Source organism: Zootermopsis nevadensis, unplaced genomic scaffold (assembly GCF_977971745.1).
Source record: "Zootermopsis nevadensis isolate Lab colony 2312 unplaced genomic scaffold, Znev_1.0 Znev_ptg000028l, whole genome shotgun sequence".
Taxonomy (NCBI): Eukaryota; Metazoa; Arthropoda; class Insecta; order Blattodea; family Termopsidae; genus Zootermopsis; species Zootermopsis nevadensis.
Window position 1 is genome coordinate 14,201,771 of NW_028259160.1, and position 18,154 is coordinate 14,219,924.

General features: G+C 34.9%; 1 protein-coding gene across 2 annotated transcripts; it reads left to right on the top strand.

The window, feature by feature from the left end:
- Positions 1-1,751: 1,751 nt before the first annotated feature.
- On the top strand, positions 1,752-17,814 carry LOC110832803 (sorting nexin-14). Of its 2 annotated transcripts, XM_087357333.1 has the most exons (19): positions 1,752-1,979; positions 2,078-2,146; positions 2,248-2,449; positions 3,048-3,179; positions 3,588-3,832; positions 4,455-4,659; positions 5,741-5,855; positions 6,753-6,908; positions 7,339-7,463; positions 8,265-8,323; positions 9,515-9,550; positions 10,099-10,243; positions 11,474-11,630; positions 12,735-12,901; positions 13,654-13,910; positions 14,546-14,730; positions 15,238-15,402; positions 16,357-16,541; positions 17,268-17,814. In XM_087357333.1, the coding sequence occupies exons 1-19, from the start codon at positions 1,867-1,869 to the stop codon at positions 17,343-17,345; spliced, it is 2,796 nt and encodes a 931-aa protein (XP_087213459.1). In that variant the 5' UTR covers positions 1,752-1,866; the 3' UTR covers positions 17,346-17,814. The 2 variants fall into 2 exon arrangements, with proteins under 2 accessions (XP_087213459.1, XP_087213460.1); XM_087357334.1 differs by lacking the exon at positions 9,515-9,550.
- The last annotated feature ends 340 nt before the right edge of the window (positions 17,815-18,154 follow it).

Sequence of the window (18,154 nt, forward strand, 5' to 3'; positions counted from 1 at the left end):
AAGTGTTTGTGATTTAAAGTTTAATCTCTGCAGTGCATACATTGTTTTTCACTCTTTTCTCAGTATTTCTTTAAATGCATTGAAGCAAAATAAAAAAGTTGGGGTTTCATTTGTAGTCTTCTTCAGTTCTAAGTAAAAGCTTCATAATTCTGCAATATCACACTCACACTGGACAACAGGGTACCTGTTATTGGTTTTATATAGGCATTATAATATGTGTTAAGAATTAATTTGCAAGATTTGAAGTTTTCACGGTGGTGAGTATGAAGATTTCTGTCTTTGGGTTGTTGCGCAACAACCCAGAAGATAGAAATCTTCAATTAATTTGCAGTTTGAAAGTAGGCAGCCTTATCTAAGTAGCGTAGTAATGGTGCATGGTTGCTTACAGACTATTGCTGTATGCTTTTGTCTAATACTCTGCAGATATTTGCAATAGCATTCATTGTACCTTCTTGTTTTTCTGAGTCAAAGTGGGCACTTGTTTTGAAAAAGCCAGTTATACCCAAAAAGGTACACTTGCATATTTTGGATGATTGTGAAATCCAATGCCTGAAATGTCATTTCCTTCAGGAGTAAAATAAGTACAAAAACTGTTTGTCTCATCTGATTTGTAAATAATTTAAAATTATAACATGAAAATATAATTTTACCATTTTTGTACTGGTGTGAAATGTATGTTACACCGAGGGGAAAAAATAAAAAAGCAAGCTTCTAATAATATGTTGTTTTTGGAAAAATATTAAAATCTCATGAGGTAGTAGGTGACCATTGGTTGGTATCGCCTGATAAATAGAATAGAATTTATTTACATTTTGTAGATCCTTTGCAGGCCTAAGCCAAAGATGTTGAACATATCATAGCACAAAAACACTTGTTTTTAATACAATTATAAATTATATGGTCAAAACAGTAATTTACAATATTACAGCAGAAATAATTACATGAAAAATGATAACCCCGATTGTGTACATGTATTTATAATAGCTGAGAAATTTTGGTTGAGATAAATTTTCAGTGGAGTAAAAGAAGTGAGATAGATGTTCTTAGTGCTGGCTTAAATTTCTTTATATCGTGATTCAGACTATATATATAGTGGGGGAAGTTTATTGAATAATTTAATTTTAGTATAGTAAACTCCTTTTTTTACATTTACAAAGTTTAGTGTTTGGTAAATGAAGGTTATGTCTGTATATTGTGGATATCTGAGTTTCTTTGTTGTCCGTTACAAATGATAACGAGGTGAATAAATTAATGACTTATGCAGATTATATAGTATATTTTTTTTGGAAGTGAAATCAAGTTGTTTGTAACAGGCTAGACATTTTTGGATTGGCAATGCATGATGCGCAAAGAATATTTATTCCAAATTTTCTTCGGAAGTGGTGGGCTTGGTATTACTTTCGTTCAATCTTTGTTTTCTAATTTCAGGGAGGTTGGGAGACAAAATATTGAGTTCTAAGTTACGAAGCGATTATTGATAAACGATGTACGCCATTCAAGACGTACTGGAAGCTAGTGTTCAATGCAGAACAATTGTTTTTGTAATTATAAGCATCTAATTTTAGTTATAGTAAAAATTTATTGAGGAGCTCACTATATGGCCTGCACTCTGGTAGGAGAAGTGAGCATGTTACAACTGAGAAGACTACCTGCCCTGAAAGCCTTATATGAAGAAAATTCTCTGCTGGACGGAGGGAAATTTCTAATACGAAGTTCACTGTTCCTGTCAAAGGTATTGGTGGGAGGTGTGTAAGAACAAATTAAGTTATACTTGAATATGTTCTGATTTATGAACATAATATAAGCAGTTGTGAATTAATGGGAGTAGAATTGAAAAAATCGGGATCCTAATTTTCCATCTGGAAAATGGACGAGAATGAAGCCAAGACACTTATATTTTTAATTTGGAATGACAGATTGTCCCGAACGTCGATTTTAGTTATTATAATATTGTGTCTGTTTATGTCTGTAATGTTTAGGTTTGTACTTTAGCACATTAGCTGTTCAATTTTGAAAGCAGAACTCATTATATCCCGTGTATATCTATACTTGAAGGTCACTTTCTTTACTATTTCAGTTTCCTCTCCGGAATTGTTGTATTATCAGCTTACATTGGAGGTTTCATAATTTTTAATTCTGTGTTCAAGTAAGTTGGTACTTGTACTGAGCTTTTAACAGTAATTTTATTCTGACTGTTATATGAAGATTAGATTGTGATACTTATGCAATGCCCTTTGATGTAATCAGGTACAGATCTGAGGTTCCAAATTTCCTATCAATACTGACAGGGAAAGAGCGGGGCACACCTTCTGTAATACAATTAAAAGCATGGTGTGGAGTGTGCGGCAGTGGTAAGTGTAATCGACATCGTGCTGGCCCTAGTTCACATACCCGGCAGCCATGGATTGGTCTAGAAGTCCCAGATGAGATTGATGAAGCTATTGAAGATGTAAGTTCATGCAGTATTAGAAAATTAGATTTGTAATTATGTGATTCAATTTTTATTTTTTTATTTTTTAATGTTTCACAAAATCTGACAAAGATTTCCAAATAGAGAAAATCCTAAATGCCATCAATACATAAGTTTCTTAACTAATGTAGAATATTACATCTGTTCAGCATTTCAGTGGAATCCAGAGTTCATTAACATCTTTACAGGAGCCCACCATTGGTCCCTATCCTGAATAAATATCATATATAAGCAAATATAATATGACTTTTAAAATTAAACTGTAAAATCAAAGCCCATGACTGTAAAATTTCATACCTGGAGAAGTATTCTGTATCACAGGGTTTCTTATAAATTATAATGTTGGCATTTGACAGGTGAAGATGCAGTGTCAGATATTAAATTCTAGATATGGGAGAGATGACCAGCCTTCAGTTTCCATTAGACTTTTTTTTTCCACAGTGCCCATACCGGCTTTGGAGCACACCTGCCTGCCTAATCAGTGGATATTGTTGCTGTTTCCTTAATAGTATTTATCACTATTTGGAGTTAAAGAAGAATGTTAAAAATTGTTGATAACTTTATTGTCATATTCCAGTTCCTGAACAAGACCTTGAAGGAGTTTGTATATTCATGGTATAACAATCTGTCACCTGATGAGAGTTTTGTACTGGAACTAAGGCAAAGCATTCGTTATGCTGCCAGCGTGTTACTTCGCAGAGGATTACAGGTATCTTCTAAAACGTGTACATATACTAAAATTATTATTTTGTCTGTGTGTCATTGGAAACCTATTACTGAACTCTTTTACATGGTTTACAGTATTGTGCTTCTTTGACTGCATAGTTTATACAGCATTGATTGACTGGTAGATATTTAGTTTATTTACTTTATGAATTGTAAAATTATGTGGCATTGAATGAGCAAATGGTGTGTGGCTAATGAATGAAAATGGATGTTCTGTTTACTACAGTGAAAGCATTAATAAACCATGTGAAAAATGACTTGTTTGTAGATATCAACATAATTATTAACATTAATGTTAAGAGATAATTGAAGAATTTACTTGCTATTTATAGGGATTTTCTTACTTTGTCTTGACAGTTCTGTTGTAATTATGATATTTTCCTTGAATCAGGTAGATTTGGCTTATGTTATTATAAACAAGTTAGTCCCAGCTGGGTTGAGTCACTTAGATGATTATCTGGGTGTTCTGCGGCTGTCCAGTAGACAGCAAATTCCCTTGGATAAGGCTGCTGTTCAGTATCTAGGTCCCCGTCTCCATCCTGCTGCTAGAAATCGAGACAACGAACTATCGTATCTGCGACAGCTCACTGCTTTGTTGCTTCCGCAGCTACTGCCATCCAGCCAGTTACACTGCAGGTGAGTAATAATATACACGTACCAGTAATGTGTACTCTAAATCTTCCTGACAGAAAGAAAGGCAGTGTTCTGCCACATCTGTGAGCTCACAGCATGAATTTAACATTGATATGGTTGTGTCCTGGGAAAGGTGCAAGAAGTGTTCATATTGTCTTTGTACCTGCCACATGATTTTTTAGTTTCTTATGTTTTCCTTGCACAAGATGAATAAAATGGTTGAACTGATTGGGGTAGATATTGGTGTTTGGTATTGGTACATATTGGTCACAGGATAACCTCTAGTTTATGTGAATTGGACTTATCAATTTTTCTTACAAACAAATTATAAGTCCATAAATGTAGGTCCCATTAAGATATGTATCTTATATTTGAAACAGTTTTTTCTTTTGCATGGTGAATATTTAATATAATTAAAAAGAACATGATTTCTAATTCTAACCCACATAAAGTGGATACATTTTAAGGAGAAGATTATGCAGTGTGATATATTTCCAACAGCATTTTTCTGTCTGTGGTGAATGAACAGCAAAGCCAACGAGATACACAAAATTGCAAGGCGTGCATTGGAAAATGTATGTACTTCAATTTTGAGTACATTCTTCCACCCTTGTTGTGTTGGCAGGAACTTCAGTGTACTGATTCGAGAGTTGCTGAGTGGTTGGATACTCCTCCCAATAACAGATGTTTTAGCAGATCCTGCAGTTGTGAACAGCTTGCTTTTGCTTCTCTTGGATAACTACACACTTTCACAGTATCCTAATCGGCCTCCCACAAGAGTTGAGTTCTTAGCACGGTTTGTTTCATCTGTTCCTGTTTCTCATGGTTCTGTAAGTATCAGATAAATTTTCAGGAAAGCAAATATGTAGTAAACTTTAAAAAAGTTGTAGTTTAAAAATGGAAATCTCAATGCATAATAGAGTTTGATGCCAGAAAATCTGTCATGCGCCATTTTGTCTCAAACAGAGTGTGGGCTGCATGTGGTCTGCAGGCTGAACTTTACTTGCTGTTTTCTTTAATTAAATGTCTTGTTTGAATCTGCAGTAAGGTAAACTAACCTTGTAATTTGCACCATGAAATGAAAGTATATAGTGGTTATGGAGGTATATTTCTTAACCTTAAAACTAAGTGGATGTGAGATGTCAGTTTCATGTTCCATCTGCCTTCATTTCCATTAAAACAGTCCCTAGTACCCACTGAATAGGAGGCTGGGTGAACACCAGGATCATTCTGTATGAACATGGAAGAGAAAATATCTCAGCATCCCTACTGGGAGTTAAACTTAACCTTCTAGCCCATAATTGTCACTTAAAGATTGAGCTTTCATCAACACATCTGGTGCAGAGACATTGTCATTCTGCTCATGGTTAATGAACTCATTTTAAAAAGGATTTTTAACTTCCCAACAGAATGCCTCAAAATGTTTTACCCTTTCAGGTCTTCATTGCATTGGCCTGGCCAGGAAGACACTAAATAATTTTGCTACATTTTGCTTCATTTCATGCAAAAAAATGCAGGATCACAGTCACTGACTGGGAATTTAGAGGAAAGTAAGACTTTTCTAGTGGCCAAAACATGAGAACAAAGGTAGAGAATTAAATAATAGAACAAGTCTTCTTCAGCTTTCATGGATTTAGCTGTTTGATCAGTTCTTACTCAGAATTAATGCGGAAACTAACTACTTTACATTTAAATCTACTTTCTGATGATCACTGGTCATACTGTAATGTTGGATTAATGATTACTGTAACAAGAGTTTCTAGTTATGTATTAATATGTTACGTTCTGAAGATGAGTTTTAATGACTTGTGAATTTTTCAATTTTTACCTCTTTATAACAGGTAATTGAAAGTGAAATGTTTGAAAGAATCTTGTAATTGTATGATACATGATTTTTATTTTCTTTTACAGGCCCTGAGACTGGATCTTTCAAGTGTACTGAAAGACCAGTCTTTGCTATATCCTTTCATGCAGTTTCTGAAGGTAGAGGGCTGTGTAAACATCTTGCAGTTCTGTTTAGATGTTGGTAAGACATTCTTTTCTTTTGAGGTCGTGTCATGCAAGGAGATTGTAGCCATTAGGTAGGTGGTAAGCCTTTAAAAGGGATGTAAGAATTTCCCATGTAAGCCATTTATTCTTTATTAAGTTACACTTAGATCAACTGTTTATTTTGTAATTCACTTTCACATCAACATTTGAAATCTGACAATTAAATAACCAGACTGATTCTGTAAATAAAAACATATCACTAACCTTTAGTTAATGTGATCACCTTCAGAGTGCTTATCTTTTGTTTATACTCTTTCCAGCATCTGTGCCATTTATGAAATCATCTAGAAATCATTTCCTCAAAATCCTTTCAGTATTGCTGTGAATTCCCTATAAACATGTAAAGCATTGTGCAACCTTGCCAGTTACTGCATATTTAACTTACAGACCTACCATCATTAATTGTTCTCATGGTAACCAAGGCCTTACATGATAGTAAGATACAAGGCTTCAAACACTCTGCTACAGTGTTGACAAGAGATAGTATATTAGTCAGTGTAATGGCTGGGGTTTGATTCCTGGCAGGAGCAGGATTTTAGTCTTGAAGACTGGCTGTGGGTCCAACCAGCCTTCTATCCAGTGGGTAATAGATTTTATTTCCTCAGAGGTGAAATGCTAGGATGTGAAGTTGGCTACTAATCTCCATTTACTTACAATGTTGAGAATGTGTGAAACTAAGTCTTTACTTTCTCATACGTATTCATAACTTGCTGCTTAAGAGTGGTTGATTACAAAGTGGTTTTATGTATAAATCATCATATCTTATGACATCCAGCAATCCTGATACAGAACTGATTGTTGTGACCAACTGTGTGCCAGCATCAAGTAGTTAATTATGATTGTTTAATGTTTTTTGATATATATCTGTTTGCAGAAGAATTCAATCGCAAGATGTTGACACCAGATGTGAATAAGCAGGACCTTGAAAATCTGTATAAGGAAGCTTGGGATCTGTTCTCAGTGTATTTCAGCCTGGAGTCCCCTGACAGGATTCACTTCTCACAGCAGGTTGTCACTGAGATGCATGCAGGTATACCCTTGCTTTCACTCTCACAGACACAACACAGAACATCTTGTTTGTAACATAATTCTCTTGGCCAAACCCTGTAAATGTCCACAAGCTCTGCTAATGCATTGTTTCTCAACTGCTGTGCATTTTCATTTTGAATTAAAATTAATTTTCACATATTTGTCAGTGTCTCTCAAAGTGTGGTGTTCAGCACTTTTTTGTCATTTTGTGGGCTTGTGCTGCTGTTTTTTTAAAATCTCTCAATAGTCTTCATACTTATTTGTATTTGTTTATGCTCTTGGAGGAATGTGTTAGATGATGGGCTCTTTAAACCAGCAGTGGACATGGAATTTCTTTTAAGAATAGTGTAGAGTATAGATCTCTTGCGGAATTATTAGTTTTTTGTTATGAAATAGCATTTTCTTTCTTGAAATGTCCAGTTTTGTTTTAGTATTGCAGGAGCCAGCTGAGAACATTGTAAAACTTCGTACTACACCGCCATTGTTTCAAGCCTATGAGTATGCCTACAGTCTCCTGGAAAACTCGCTTTGCCCCCTGTTTCATGAAAGCGATGATGTGAGTAATATTATGCAGATGCATCATAACATATTAACTTAGTAGGAACATGAATGATTTGTGCTTGGGAGGTGTGAAGGTTGAATCTTCATTTTGGTGTCTAATTGTCTCCATTGAACAGAGTACTTCTTGAGAAGCTGATGGTATGCTCAGCTAGTCAAGAAGTTCCCCAAAGGTTCATCACTGTGTTCACAAGAGCTTGAGATAGGTCCTTGTACTGCAACAAATTAATCAAATCCACACTCTAAACTGTGTTTCCCAAACATCTATTTTAATATTATACTCAGCTCTTCTAAATTATTTCAGGTGTGCCAGGTTAGTGTTAGGATAGATAGTGCATTATGATAGGAATGATTGTTTCCAACACATCTTTTAAGCCTGTTGACGTAATTGTAGTCTTATCTCATCACAGACTTTTTAATACCTCTGTAGGTCATAGAGCATCATTGTATGGTTTTCAAATAAACATTTTGTAGGCCACATTAATTGTGATTGTCATATATTCAAAGAAGCATGGGTGTAGTGACTATAATTCCCATGTGTAATTTAGTAAATAAATACTTCACTGTTTTATTACTTATTCCAGACATCTCACCATAGACAATATGATAAAATTTAATCCAGGTTTTTTCTGCTGCTGCTTTGTTCCAGGATATGTAATTTATAGAAATTGAAGGGTTCAGAAAAAGTTCCCAAGTGCTTAAAGCTGCATTCATATTATTTGCCTGAAGAACTGATTCAGGGAATCAGTTGTTAATTTCTTGTGCTTGTATTATTTTCTGTCATTTGATCTGTTAACAGTATTACACCTTACTGTGTGGACAGAGGCTGCCCAGTGGGTATAATAAAAGTGGATCAAGGTGAGTATTGCACTGTTTTTTCCTGGTTTTTTAAGTCTATTCTTTCAACTACATACATTATAGAATATCAGATTGCAGCACAGCTGTGGATTATGTAAATGCACTATCTCAGCATTTTCACAGTGAGAATATACAAAGTCTCCATAAATATCAGAGAAAATACTTGGTGTCCAGTGGTAGTGTATTGTTCCTCGTGGTTCTTTAAAATCATTCATAATTGAGCCCTTTACTGCTTGTGAAAATATTTTGGTTAGTAGCCTTTTTTATCCAGTAATCACTGTAGACCTATTGTGAGTGTTTAGATGTCATGTTATATTTCACCCTCATAGATTTTATTACAACATTCTTACATTTAAAACAAAAATTTACAAGTCTGTGACTGCACTCAGTTGTAATCAGGCTACCTGCCACAGTATATTGACTAACAGCTAAGATTGATCGATATTACAGCATGCTGTATCCCTCCGAAACTGCTGTTTATTATGCACAATGTGCTGTGCACTGCGCTGTTGACTTGTTCAGTCCAATACAGTTTTTACATGCAAGTACCTTTCCAGATTCACACCCACATTCAGCTATTAAAAAAAGAATTTCAAAACCAGTGTTTCAGTTATTTTGAGATTTTTCTGTTGTCTTGTCATGCATATGGACCACCTAATATCTCTGTATGTTAAATACATACATATTATGTCTTTACTTTATAGCTTCAGTAACTTTCATGCAGTATGTTTCAGGAATTTATTTACAGAACTGTAAAGGCACTAAACTCTGTGCCATAAGATTGCATTGACAAATAAGTGGCAGTAGAATTATGTGTAAAACTATTCTTTTGGACTTTGTTCATTATCTGAATTATAATATCACAATGTTCTAAAAACTTGATTCTGCTTTTATCATCAGGTCAAAAGGACAGAAAACCTGTCTATTGTTCCACTTTGTTGTGTGAGCCTCAGACCTGTAATATTGATGCTGTGTGGCATGTTCTGGACTTGAATTTAAGGAGTTTAAATTTACTTTACAAGTAGACTTCCATTGTGTGTACTGTCCCAGTATTCTTTGCTGTAAAACAGTCATATGTTGTTTCTCCTCCCATTATCACAATAATATAGTCTACTTTAAGCATTAAAATTGGTATTTGGTGTCCTTTCTTATAATCATGTTTAATTATATTCTAATATACATGTCTGTTAGTTCTCCTATGCTGCAAGGATCTCCTGCTAAAGGAAGGTAATAGTAAGATGTAACTAATGCATTTAATACCTCCAAAACTATATTTTTCTATATTTAGACAACTATAAGCAATTCTGAATTAATTTTATTTCTGTATCACTGGAAATTGAAATCATTTTAACTTTAGTTATGTCAATATTGTTCTTCAGGGTTGTGACACTGCATGGACTTATCTGACAACTATATTTGTCTGAAATGTTGGTATCTGCCATTATGATGTCACAGCCCAAAAGAACAACATCTTTACTGTTGTGAGAACCTTAAATCTTACACTGATTTTAATTAGTTTGCATAAATGAAAGCTCTTTAAATAATGGCTAATGAAGCAAGTAATCTGTTGTTATAAAAACCATTAATTACTACTCACATAATGTGTTTTTTCCTATAATGCATGTATATATTTTAATTTCTCAGGTGTTTAATTTTTCCTCATTAGATATTTTTCAGTTAAAGATTTTATCTTCTTCCTTATCTCTTAGACCAGTCTGCTATTATAATTGAAATATATAATAGTTGTGTCTACATGCTATGTCATTTGCTTTTAGGTCAATGAAGAAATGGAGTGACGGAGGGGCAGTGGCTCGCCTCAGCAGTCGACTGCACAAGATCAAGGGAGCACTGCGAACACAGCCTGTGGAGGGACATGTATATGACACTGATTCAGCATTAGATTTGGGCGAGACGGAATACGTGAGTAAATGTCTTTACATAATTTATGTCTCATTGTGCATATGTAGCTTTACCATTACAGCAGACTGGTTACTATGGATTGTTTGCACAAAGCACATAAATTGGTGTTCAGACTGATGATTAGGATTTGATTAAATATTGTTAATGGGTTTTCTGTACTAAAATTGGTCATTGAATTTAACAGTAATTTACACTGATTTAAATGAAGCTGAAATCAAACTGATTAGTACACAACATAAAAATTTGTACATCTAATAAAGATTTATAACTTTCAACTTGCCAGTGTAATGAGTATTTAATGACGAAAAAATAACATTTTTTCAGACTTTGTACAGTGTGATAACTGTAGTATGATTATCTATGCAACAATATATTTGTATTTGCAATAAATGAACATTTATGCCATTGAAATATGCTAAACAGGAAAGAATGCATTTGGAAAATATGTGAATGCCATTGGAGTACACTTTTCCACTCTTGTTCATTAGTGGAAATCTGCATTACATACAAACATATGTATAATGTTATTTCATCTTTCAGTATACTCAGTATTGTGGCAACATTATAGTTGCATCTGGTATGTTATGTAACAGAAGATTTTGAGAAAAGCAGTTGGGAAACTTGTCATTGCACTGTCAGCAGTATGTTCCTGACAGCTGTTGAAAACTTAAATGTCATGTTTTAGTGGTTAGAAATTCTACTTCATGTTCAGAAAATCTCTGTTTCAAATCTGAAGTAACCTTATTATAATAATGCTCGAACCATTTATCATTGAAGACTGAAATGTATGACCAAAGCATGCATTGCCAAAAATCACAACATAAAAGATTATTTAAAAGAAGAATAGATAATGTAATAAATCTGAACATTTGAAGTTGTCTTCTTCTCTGTTATAGTGCTATGTATTCTGTAGAAGTTTACCAACATTTCAGAGGCTGATGTTGATGTTGATAAACTTCTACAATTCTGTACAGTTCTAGAACCCAGAACACAGCCATTTTCATACTGTCTGCCATGAGAACCTCAAATCCTACAGTCTGAACATTTGGTTACATTTGTAAAATATTAGTATCTAAATATTATCTACAAGCAATTGTTTTATCATGTATGTTGTAAGTGCAGTTATAAACTTTGGTTTTCACATTCCAAAATGCAGATTGAAAACTTGATCTTTCTTCTTTGGAAATATGGAGTTGTGTGAAGACATATTTTTGCATTTGTATGTTCCAGGCTGAGGATCTTCACTTGTCTGACTCATCAGAATCTTACAGAGACCTGAGTGCTTGGAGAGTATCAATTCCATGTGTCGATACTCGCCAGGATGTGAACAATAAACCGTATCCAGTGTTTAACATTGACGTTCAGCGAATTGATGTGAAGTCTGAAGGTATCTGAAATTCAAATATACAGGAATAAATATTTATGGGGATGTGTGTATAAGATTTGCATGAACCTGAAAGTTTAAAAGTGAAGGAGTTATCAGTGCATGTTGTGTGGTAATAAATAAGAACTGCTTTATGTGTGGGAGGTGGGTGTTTTGAATCTTCATATATAACTTTCCTGCTTCCGTTCAAATGCTATGGTGGAATAACTTCAAAATAGACCCACAGCTGTTTCCTTCCGAGCTCGTGTGTTCAACAGAAGAGTGCTATATTTAGAAGCTTTAGACACTGTAATCTAATGTGATAGAACAAGGTTCCTAAGAAGCTTATAGTCACCCAGCTGGTCAAGAAATCCCTACCTTTTATGGAACCATAAAGTTCATTACTGTGTTCACTGTTGCTCATCTCATTGCATTTTTTTCTTAATGCATGTAAATTTAACTTTGAAACTTTTCTGGAATATATAAATACATTGTCTTGAATGTAAGACATTTACAAGGCTATCAAAAGCTATTCTAATGGGAGTGACTAATTGAAGGTCACTGTTACAGTGTTCTTAATTTTGCACCTCAGAAGTGAACATCTGTAACTCAAAATCATAAGTCTGAAGTCCTTAAATAGAGCTGTTGTTCAAATGTGTGTGTTTTTTTTCCCTTCTTCTTCTTCTTCCAAACTTGGAGGCTTTTTCACCATCTTTGGTTGCTGGTTTCATAGATGTGAAATGTTTTGAAGTAGTTGCACTTCTTCCAATCATATACTTGTAGCAGTACCAACAAAAACATTTATTGTAATATTTGAACATTTTCTTTGTATTTCCTAACAAATCCAAATTTGTGGGCAGTTTATGTTTGATTAGGTTAATTTAGTTTCATATGTTTTAAGTTTAGTATGATTGAATAACGTACTCTATTAATTTTGTGAGGTGTTTGTTAGTGAATGCCTGCTAAAGATGCTCAGGTATGTGGGCATCCATCATATATATCATATTCTAGTGTTAAGATTTTATTAATATTATTAGGGAAAGATCTGTACTTTAGTTATAGTTGTTCACATCAAAGTAAAAGATTTAGGAGATAGTGAAGTGTAGTGCTGTGCATTTTTTCTGCCAGAGGATCCTGAATCATACCACTGGACAGTTGATCGTCGCTACCATGACTTCTACACTTTAGAGTCAAAACTGACTGAGTTTCATGGAGTGTTTCCTGACACCCAGTTGCCTCCAAAGCGCATTCTCTTTGGCCCACGTGGTATTGAGTTTATGGAATCTAAACGACAGGTATTTGTTCTTACATCTCTGATTTGTATATAATGGCCCAAGTTATAAAATGTTTCTCTACCTGTTGTACCTAAACACAGTTCCTTGTCAACCTATGTGTGATCTATCAAGCTGTACTTAACTTTGTGAACCTTGGAGGCATACAAACAAAAATACAAGGGACATGCTCTTAGTGGTACTTGGTCTATTTAACATTTTTCAACAGCACACGTATTGAATTTTATGAGGTGGTAATGTTAAATAAAGAAGTGGAAATAATGTAGAAAGAAACAGTTTTGGCCTGTTTTAGTACTCTGAAGTCAAGGTTTATTGTTCAAACACAGTGTATAGGTTGAGGAGAACTGAAGCCGTCATACACTTTTAAATGAAATATGAAAGCGTGTGTGTTCACTGTAGCACTTCAGGGAGAGTAGTGTTAAATATTCAAAAAAAGGAGAACTGTTTTTTAAAGCAGGCAGGTTGAGATGGTGTTGCAGTACTATAGCAGAAGTGCCAGCCATTACATCACTGTGTTCAGTGAGACACAATGAGAATGAGAACATTCATGGGAAACATAATTGTAAGTTATATGTTGGAAAGGTGACTGGAAAAAGAATTTTAGATCTGTTATGTATTTCTAATCCTATGTTGTACCTCAGACTCGGTTTCTGAATTGTAAAAGCATACTACCATGAGTGGTGACAAAGTTGGGAGATTCTGCAAAATCCAGTCAGTCACTAAATTTTTGTCCTGAAGTCCTTTTGTTGAAACAGGTGTTTGAAGAATTTGTGCAGCGTCTCCTTCAGAAGCCTACTCTTCGAGGAAGTGATCTCTTGCATTCATTCCTGCGTTCTCCAGGAGAATTTGTTCCTGCAGGCCCTGGGGGCATTGCAGGAGCTATGCCTGAGGGTTTAGGCCGCATAATTCGACGTTCTGTTCCACTACGACTAAGAAAGGAGAGAGGACAGCATCTTGATACATTTCTGAATGCATTTGTAGCCTCAACCGAGGGCAGCAAAACAAAGACTAGGTTATATTCTTATATACTGAAGTATAGTTGTTAGCATAGTTATATTGTTACAGTTCTTTCTCTTCATATATGAATCACTTCAAATTCAAATATTTTCTTGCACCGGCAGACTGGGATGAAATAGTAGACAGGTCTTTTGGCAAAAATAATTGGAAAATATTTTATTGACCAAGCATTGTTTTTTATTGACTACCTCTTTTGTTGTCAATTCTGACCTATGACTGTTACAGCTTTAATACAGTCATGATGCTAACACTGACTCATAACATCACTCACTGCATTTGATATCCATTTTCCAGCAGCTAATTGATGAATATGTATCAAAATTAAAGAGCCAGGATTTATTATAGAAGCAAAATAAATTTAGGTATGGTGCATAAGTATCTCTGTATAAAATCAGATTGTTTAAAGTTCTTGGAAACTAGTAAAAGCTTGTAGGATTTGAGGTTTTCACAATGGTGAGTCTGAAGATGGCTGTCATCTGGGTTGATGTTCTTAGAGCAGTGAAGATGTTGACGTTGGTCTTCTGGGTTGTAATGCTGTCTTCACAGTGTTCTTCTGCAGAAGACCAACATCAATACACTGTTATGCTAATTATTTGACAGTATTATTACAGAACATTTATCTTTTCACAGCAAGTATGAATGGAAAGATATGAATGTGGAGTCCCCAAGAAGAGTCCGTTGCCTCACCAAGTCAGTATTCCAGAACAACTTTGGTGTGGCAAGCAACCAGCCCCTGTTTGCTCTTTCTACCAGCAGATCACCTTCCAGCAGCAGTCTGCCTGTGCAGGGGGTGTTTGATTGCCTTCTTTATCTTGGTGAGTGCTACATAGATGTTTCCTCAGCACAAATTACACTGTAATTTGGGATATGAAAGAATGGGTATATGTCAGTGCATTAAAATGCCTGAGAGGTCTGACATGTTATATTTTATATAGAAATAACGTTTTGGTATATAATAAAGGTACTTACATCATTAATTTGAATGGCCTGTGTGTTGACAGGAAAACATGTAAATCATCCTTTAGCTTCATCTAAAGGGTTGTTGTCATTAATCGTTTTGATTTTCAATGAGTATTGTGTTCCTGGAGGGACATCTGTTGATATTGTAAACTGTTTCAAACTTTCTTTGATCCATAGCAATAGAACCTGACTTCAGGTACAGCTCTAGGGTTCTTGCTGTCTATAACGTGAAATGATAAGAATATTATTCACATTTTTAAAATTTTGCATGTGTATAAAATGCATCACACTTCTCACCCAATCTGTATATTTACTATATTATTTTTGAACAGACTATCTAATTTTTATGTGTCTCTTTTAAGCTGTGCGTGTGTTCGGAGCACCACAGACTGTTGTGAGGGTGGCCATGGCAATCCGAGCGGTGGCACACAACACTGTGAATGCACTTTTTGGTTTCTATTTGGATCGCAAATTGAGGAAACTTCTCATTGCTCCAAGACTTGCCCATCTTGTGAGATTACTGCAAGGTACTGTACTGAAAACTATGTAAAGTAGCAGGCCACAATAAAGGGAAGTAAGAGACATGCAAGAAAATGCATGTTTCTGTTATAATTTCTGCATTCCTCACATCTTATTTCTGTAAGATCTATCTTTATATTATTCTCACATCTATGCTTGTGTTTCATAAATGATCTGTTTCCTTCAGGTTTCTCACTAAAGTTTTGTGTTAATTTCTTATCCCAGCCATGCATGCTAACATGCCCTCCCTATCTCACTTTCAGTCATTTGATCACAGTAATGATATGCAATGAAGTGTATAAATTATGGAGCTGCTGTTCATGTATTTTTCTCCAGCCTCCTGTAACTTCCTCCAAGTACTCCCCTCAGCACCATGTTTTCACACACCCTCAGAATTACAGTGGAACCTTGATATATTCCACTTCGTTATACAGCGGACTTGGATATACCACGGCTGTGATCATGTCCAATGTCAGTTTCACATATAATGTGGGTACTGAAGTCCCCTGAAACCTGTGTTATATCGAGGTTCCACCATATTATTTTATATATTTTAATGTTTATGTTTTTGGATAAAAAGACAAATGAGTCTGAATTGAAAAATTTTTGGTATATAGGAAGGCAATGAATTTGAAAATGAATAACATCTATGTTATATATTAATTGATATTGTACAGACATAAGTTTCAAGTGACATTTTAGTTTTATTATAAGGCAGTTCACTTTGGAGTTCCTATGGAAAAAATTAGTAGTTCTTTGTTTAGCCATGGGTGAGTTTAACAGGAATGCAAACCCAGAGTTTTTATTTTTTTATTCTTGAGAGGCTAACATTTTATAATGGGCTAGTATAACAAGGTAATTTTTTTTCAAAGACTTTGGAGTGCCAAATGAAAGTTTAGTTTCATCAATAGTACAATTTTTCTAGCCTTACTAGTGAGTGAAAATGTTACATTTGTTATTAGGTGCTGTTTTCCAACCTAAAGGATCAGCTCCATCACCAGCAGAGCTGGAATTACGAGGTTCTCGAGCTCTAGCTCAGCTGCAGACATTGGTTCCTAATTACGTTGCTCGCTGGGCTGGACCAGCATATCAAGCAGGCCTACTAACACTCTTCAGTGCACTGCAGTCTCCTGCACTGAATAAGCAGGTAAGACTTGTTCATCATTTTTCATATCACCTGTGAAATCACACTTATTTACATTCACCATCAGTGTAACTTAAAACTGACATTTGAATTGCTTCCACCTAGGAATCTACAGTCTGTTTAGTTAGAACAAGTTGCCTGTGTTTCTTGGTTGCGACAACACATGCAGTGGTTGATGAAAACAGATACAAATACAGAAATTCCTAAGCAATTGTTGTTATGCCAACCATGGATTTGAAGTATGTACTGTTTTCCATTCTAATCCAATTTTGCCAGTCATGTTTGGTTTCCTATACCAGTGGTTTTTAATTTGTACATATGGAAAAATCATAGGTTTCCATACCACACACACACACTTGTTGCAACAGGGCTGTAATGACATCCAAAATCAATTTTATAGCTTCCAGATTACTTTATCAGTGTCTTTTTATGTTTTATGTCTAATGTTACATATATTTTGTGTTTAGTTATAAAATAGGCAGCTTAGTTAAGATCTGACGAGCGTTAATAGCAGTAGCAGTTGCCCTAACCCTGAATTTCCAAGTCTTACCAATCACTGTGGGTTTTTTAATGTAAACCTTATTTTTGGAAAGGGATCACTATACTTTTTTCTGTTTTAAGCTGAAGAGGCAGACTAAACATATTTTCTGTTTAATTCTGCTGTCCCTGTTTCATAGGAATTTTGTGTTTCTTCATTCTGTACAATTTCCCTTTTTGTGTTCTTTGCAGTTGGTTTACACATTGTTGGATGTCGTGGCAGCAGAATTATATCCAGACCTGGCAACTGGTGAAATATCACCACAGTAAAGTAACTATAGCATCACCAACTGGCAACCAGTGAAGTATCACCACAGTGACTAGTGCCACTAATGATGATGATGATAGTAATAATAATGAGATTGATTAGAAATATGTTATTAGATCTTATAATATTCCTATGTATTTGTTGCTGTTTCATGTACCTTCTTAATCTGATGACAGTTATTATTATTATTATTATTATTATTAAATTATATATATTTGTTGTAGAATGTATATATTTTTCCCCTTTAAATGTTTCTTCTGTGTAATAAAGTGCCAAAAGAATCGAGTTCTTCTGGGAAGACAGGTGCAGATGGAGTAATGGCCAGAATAACTGATAGATGGCTGTAACATCTTATGGATTTTCTGGAATTTAACTGTCACGCTTCAGCTATTCATTACAGCATTTTCAGATTGTATTTCACTTAACCTTAGGATGTATTATCAACCTAATAATAATGCATCTAAAAGTGTTTTTGAGAGAACTGTTCATACAATACCTTCACATACAAGGCATAGAAATAGTATTTATGACAAAATTGCACATGGGTTTCTTTATCATGCCTTGTACTCAGGGTGTTGAATTGGTTGATTCGTAGAGTATTTAGTAACACTGATTCAACTACATGGATTATGTAGTGTCAGGTGAGATGAGAAAATGATGAATAGGTAAGGTTTTGAACAGTGGTAGTCACAGTACTATCCCAGTACTGAAATGAAGGGAGTGAGGAAAACTGTGAGAAATCTGAATTGAAATAGCCAGTAACATGATGAAGATTCAAACTGCTTATCCCCTGAACAAAATTCTAAGAGTG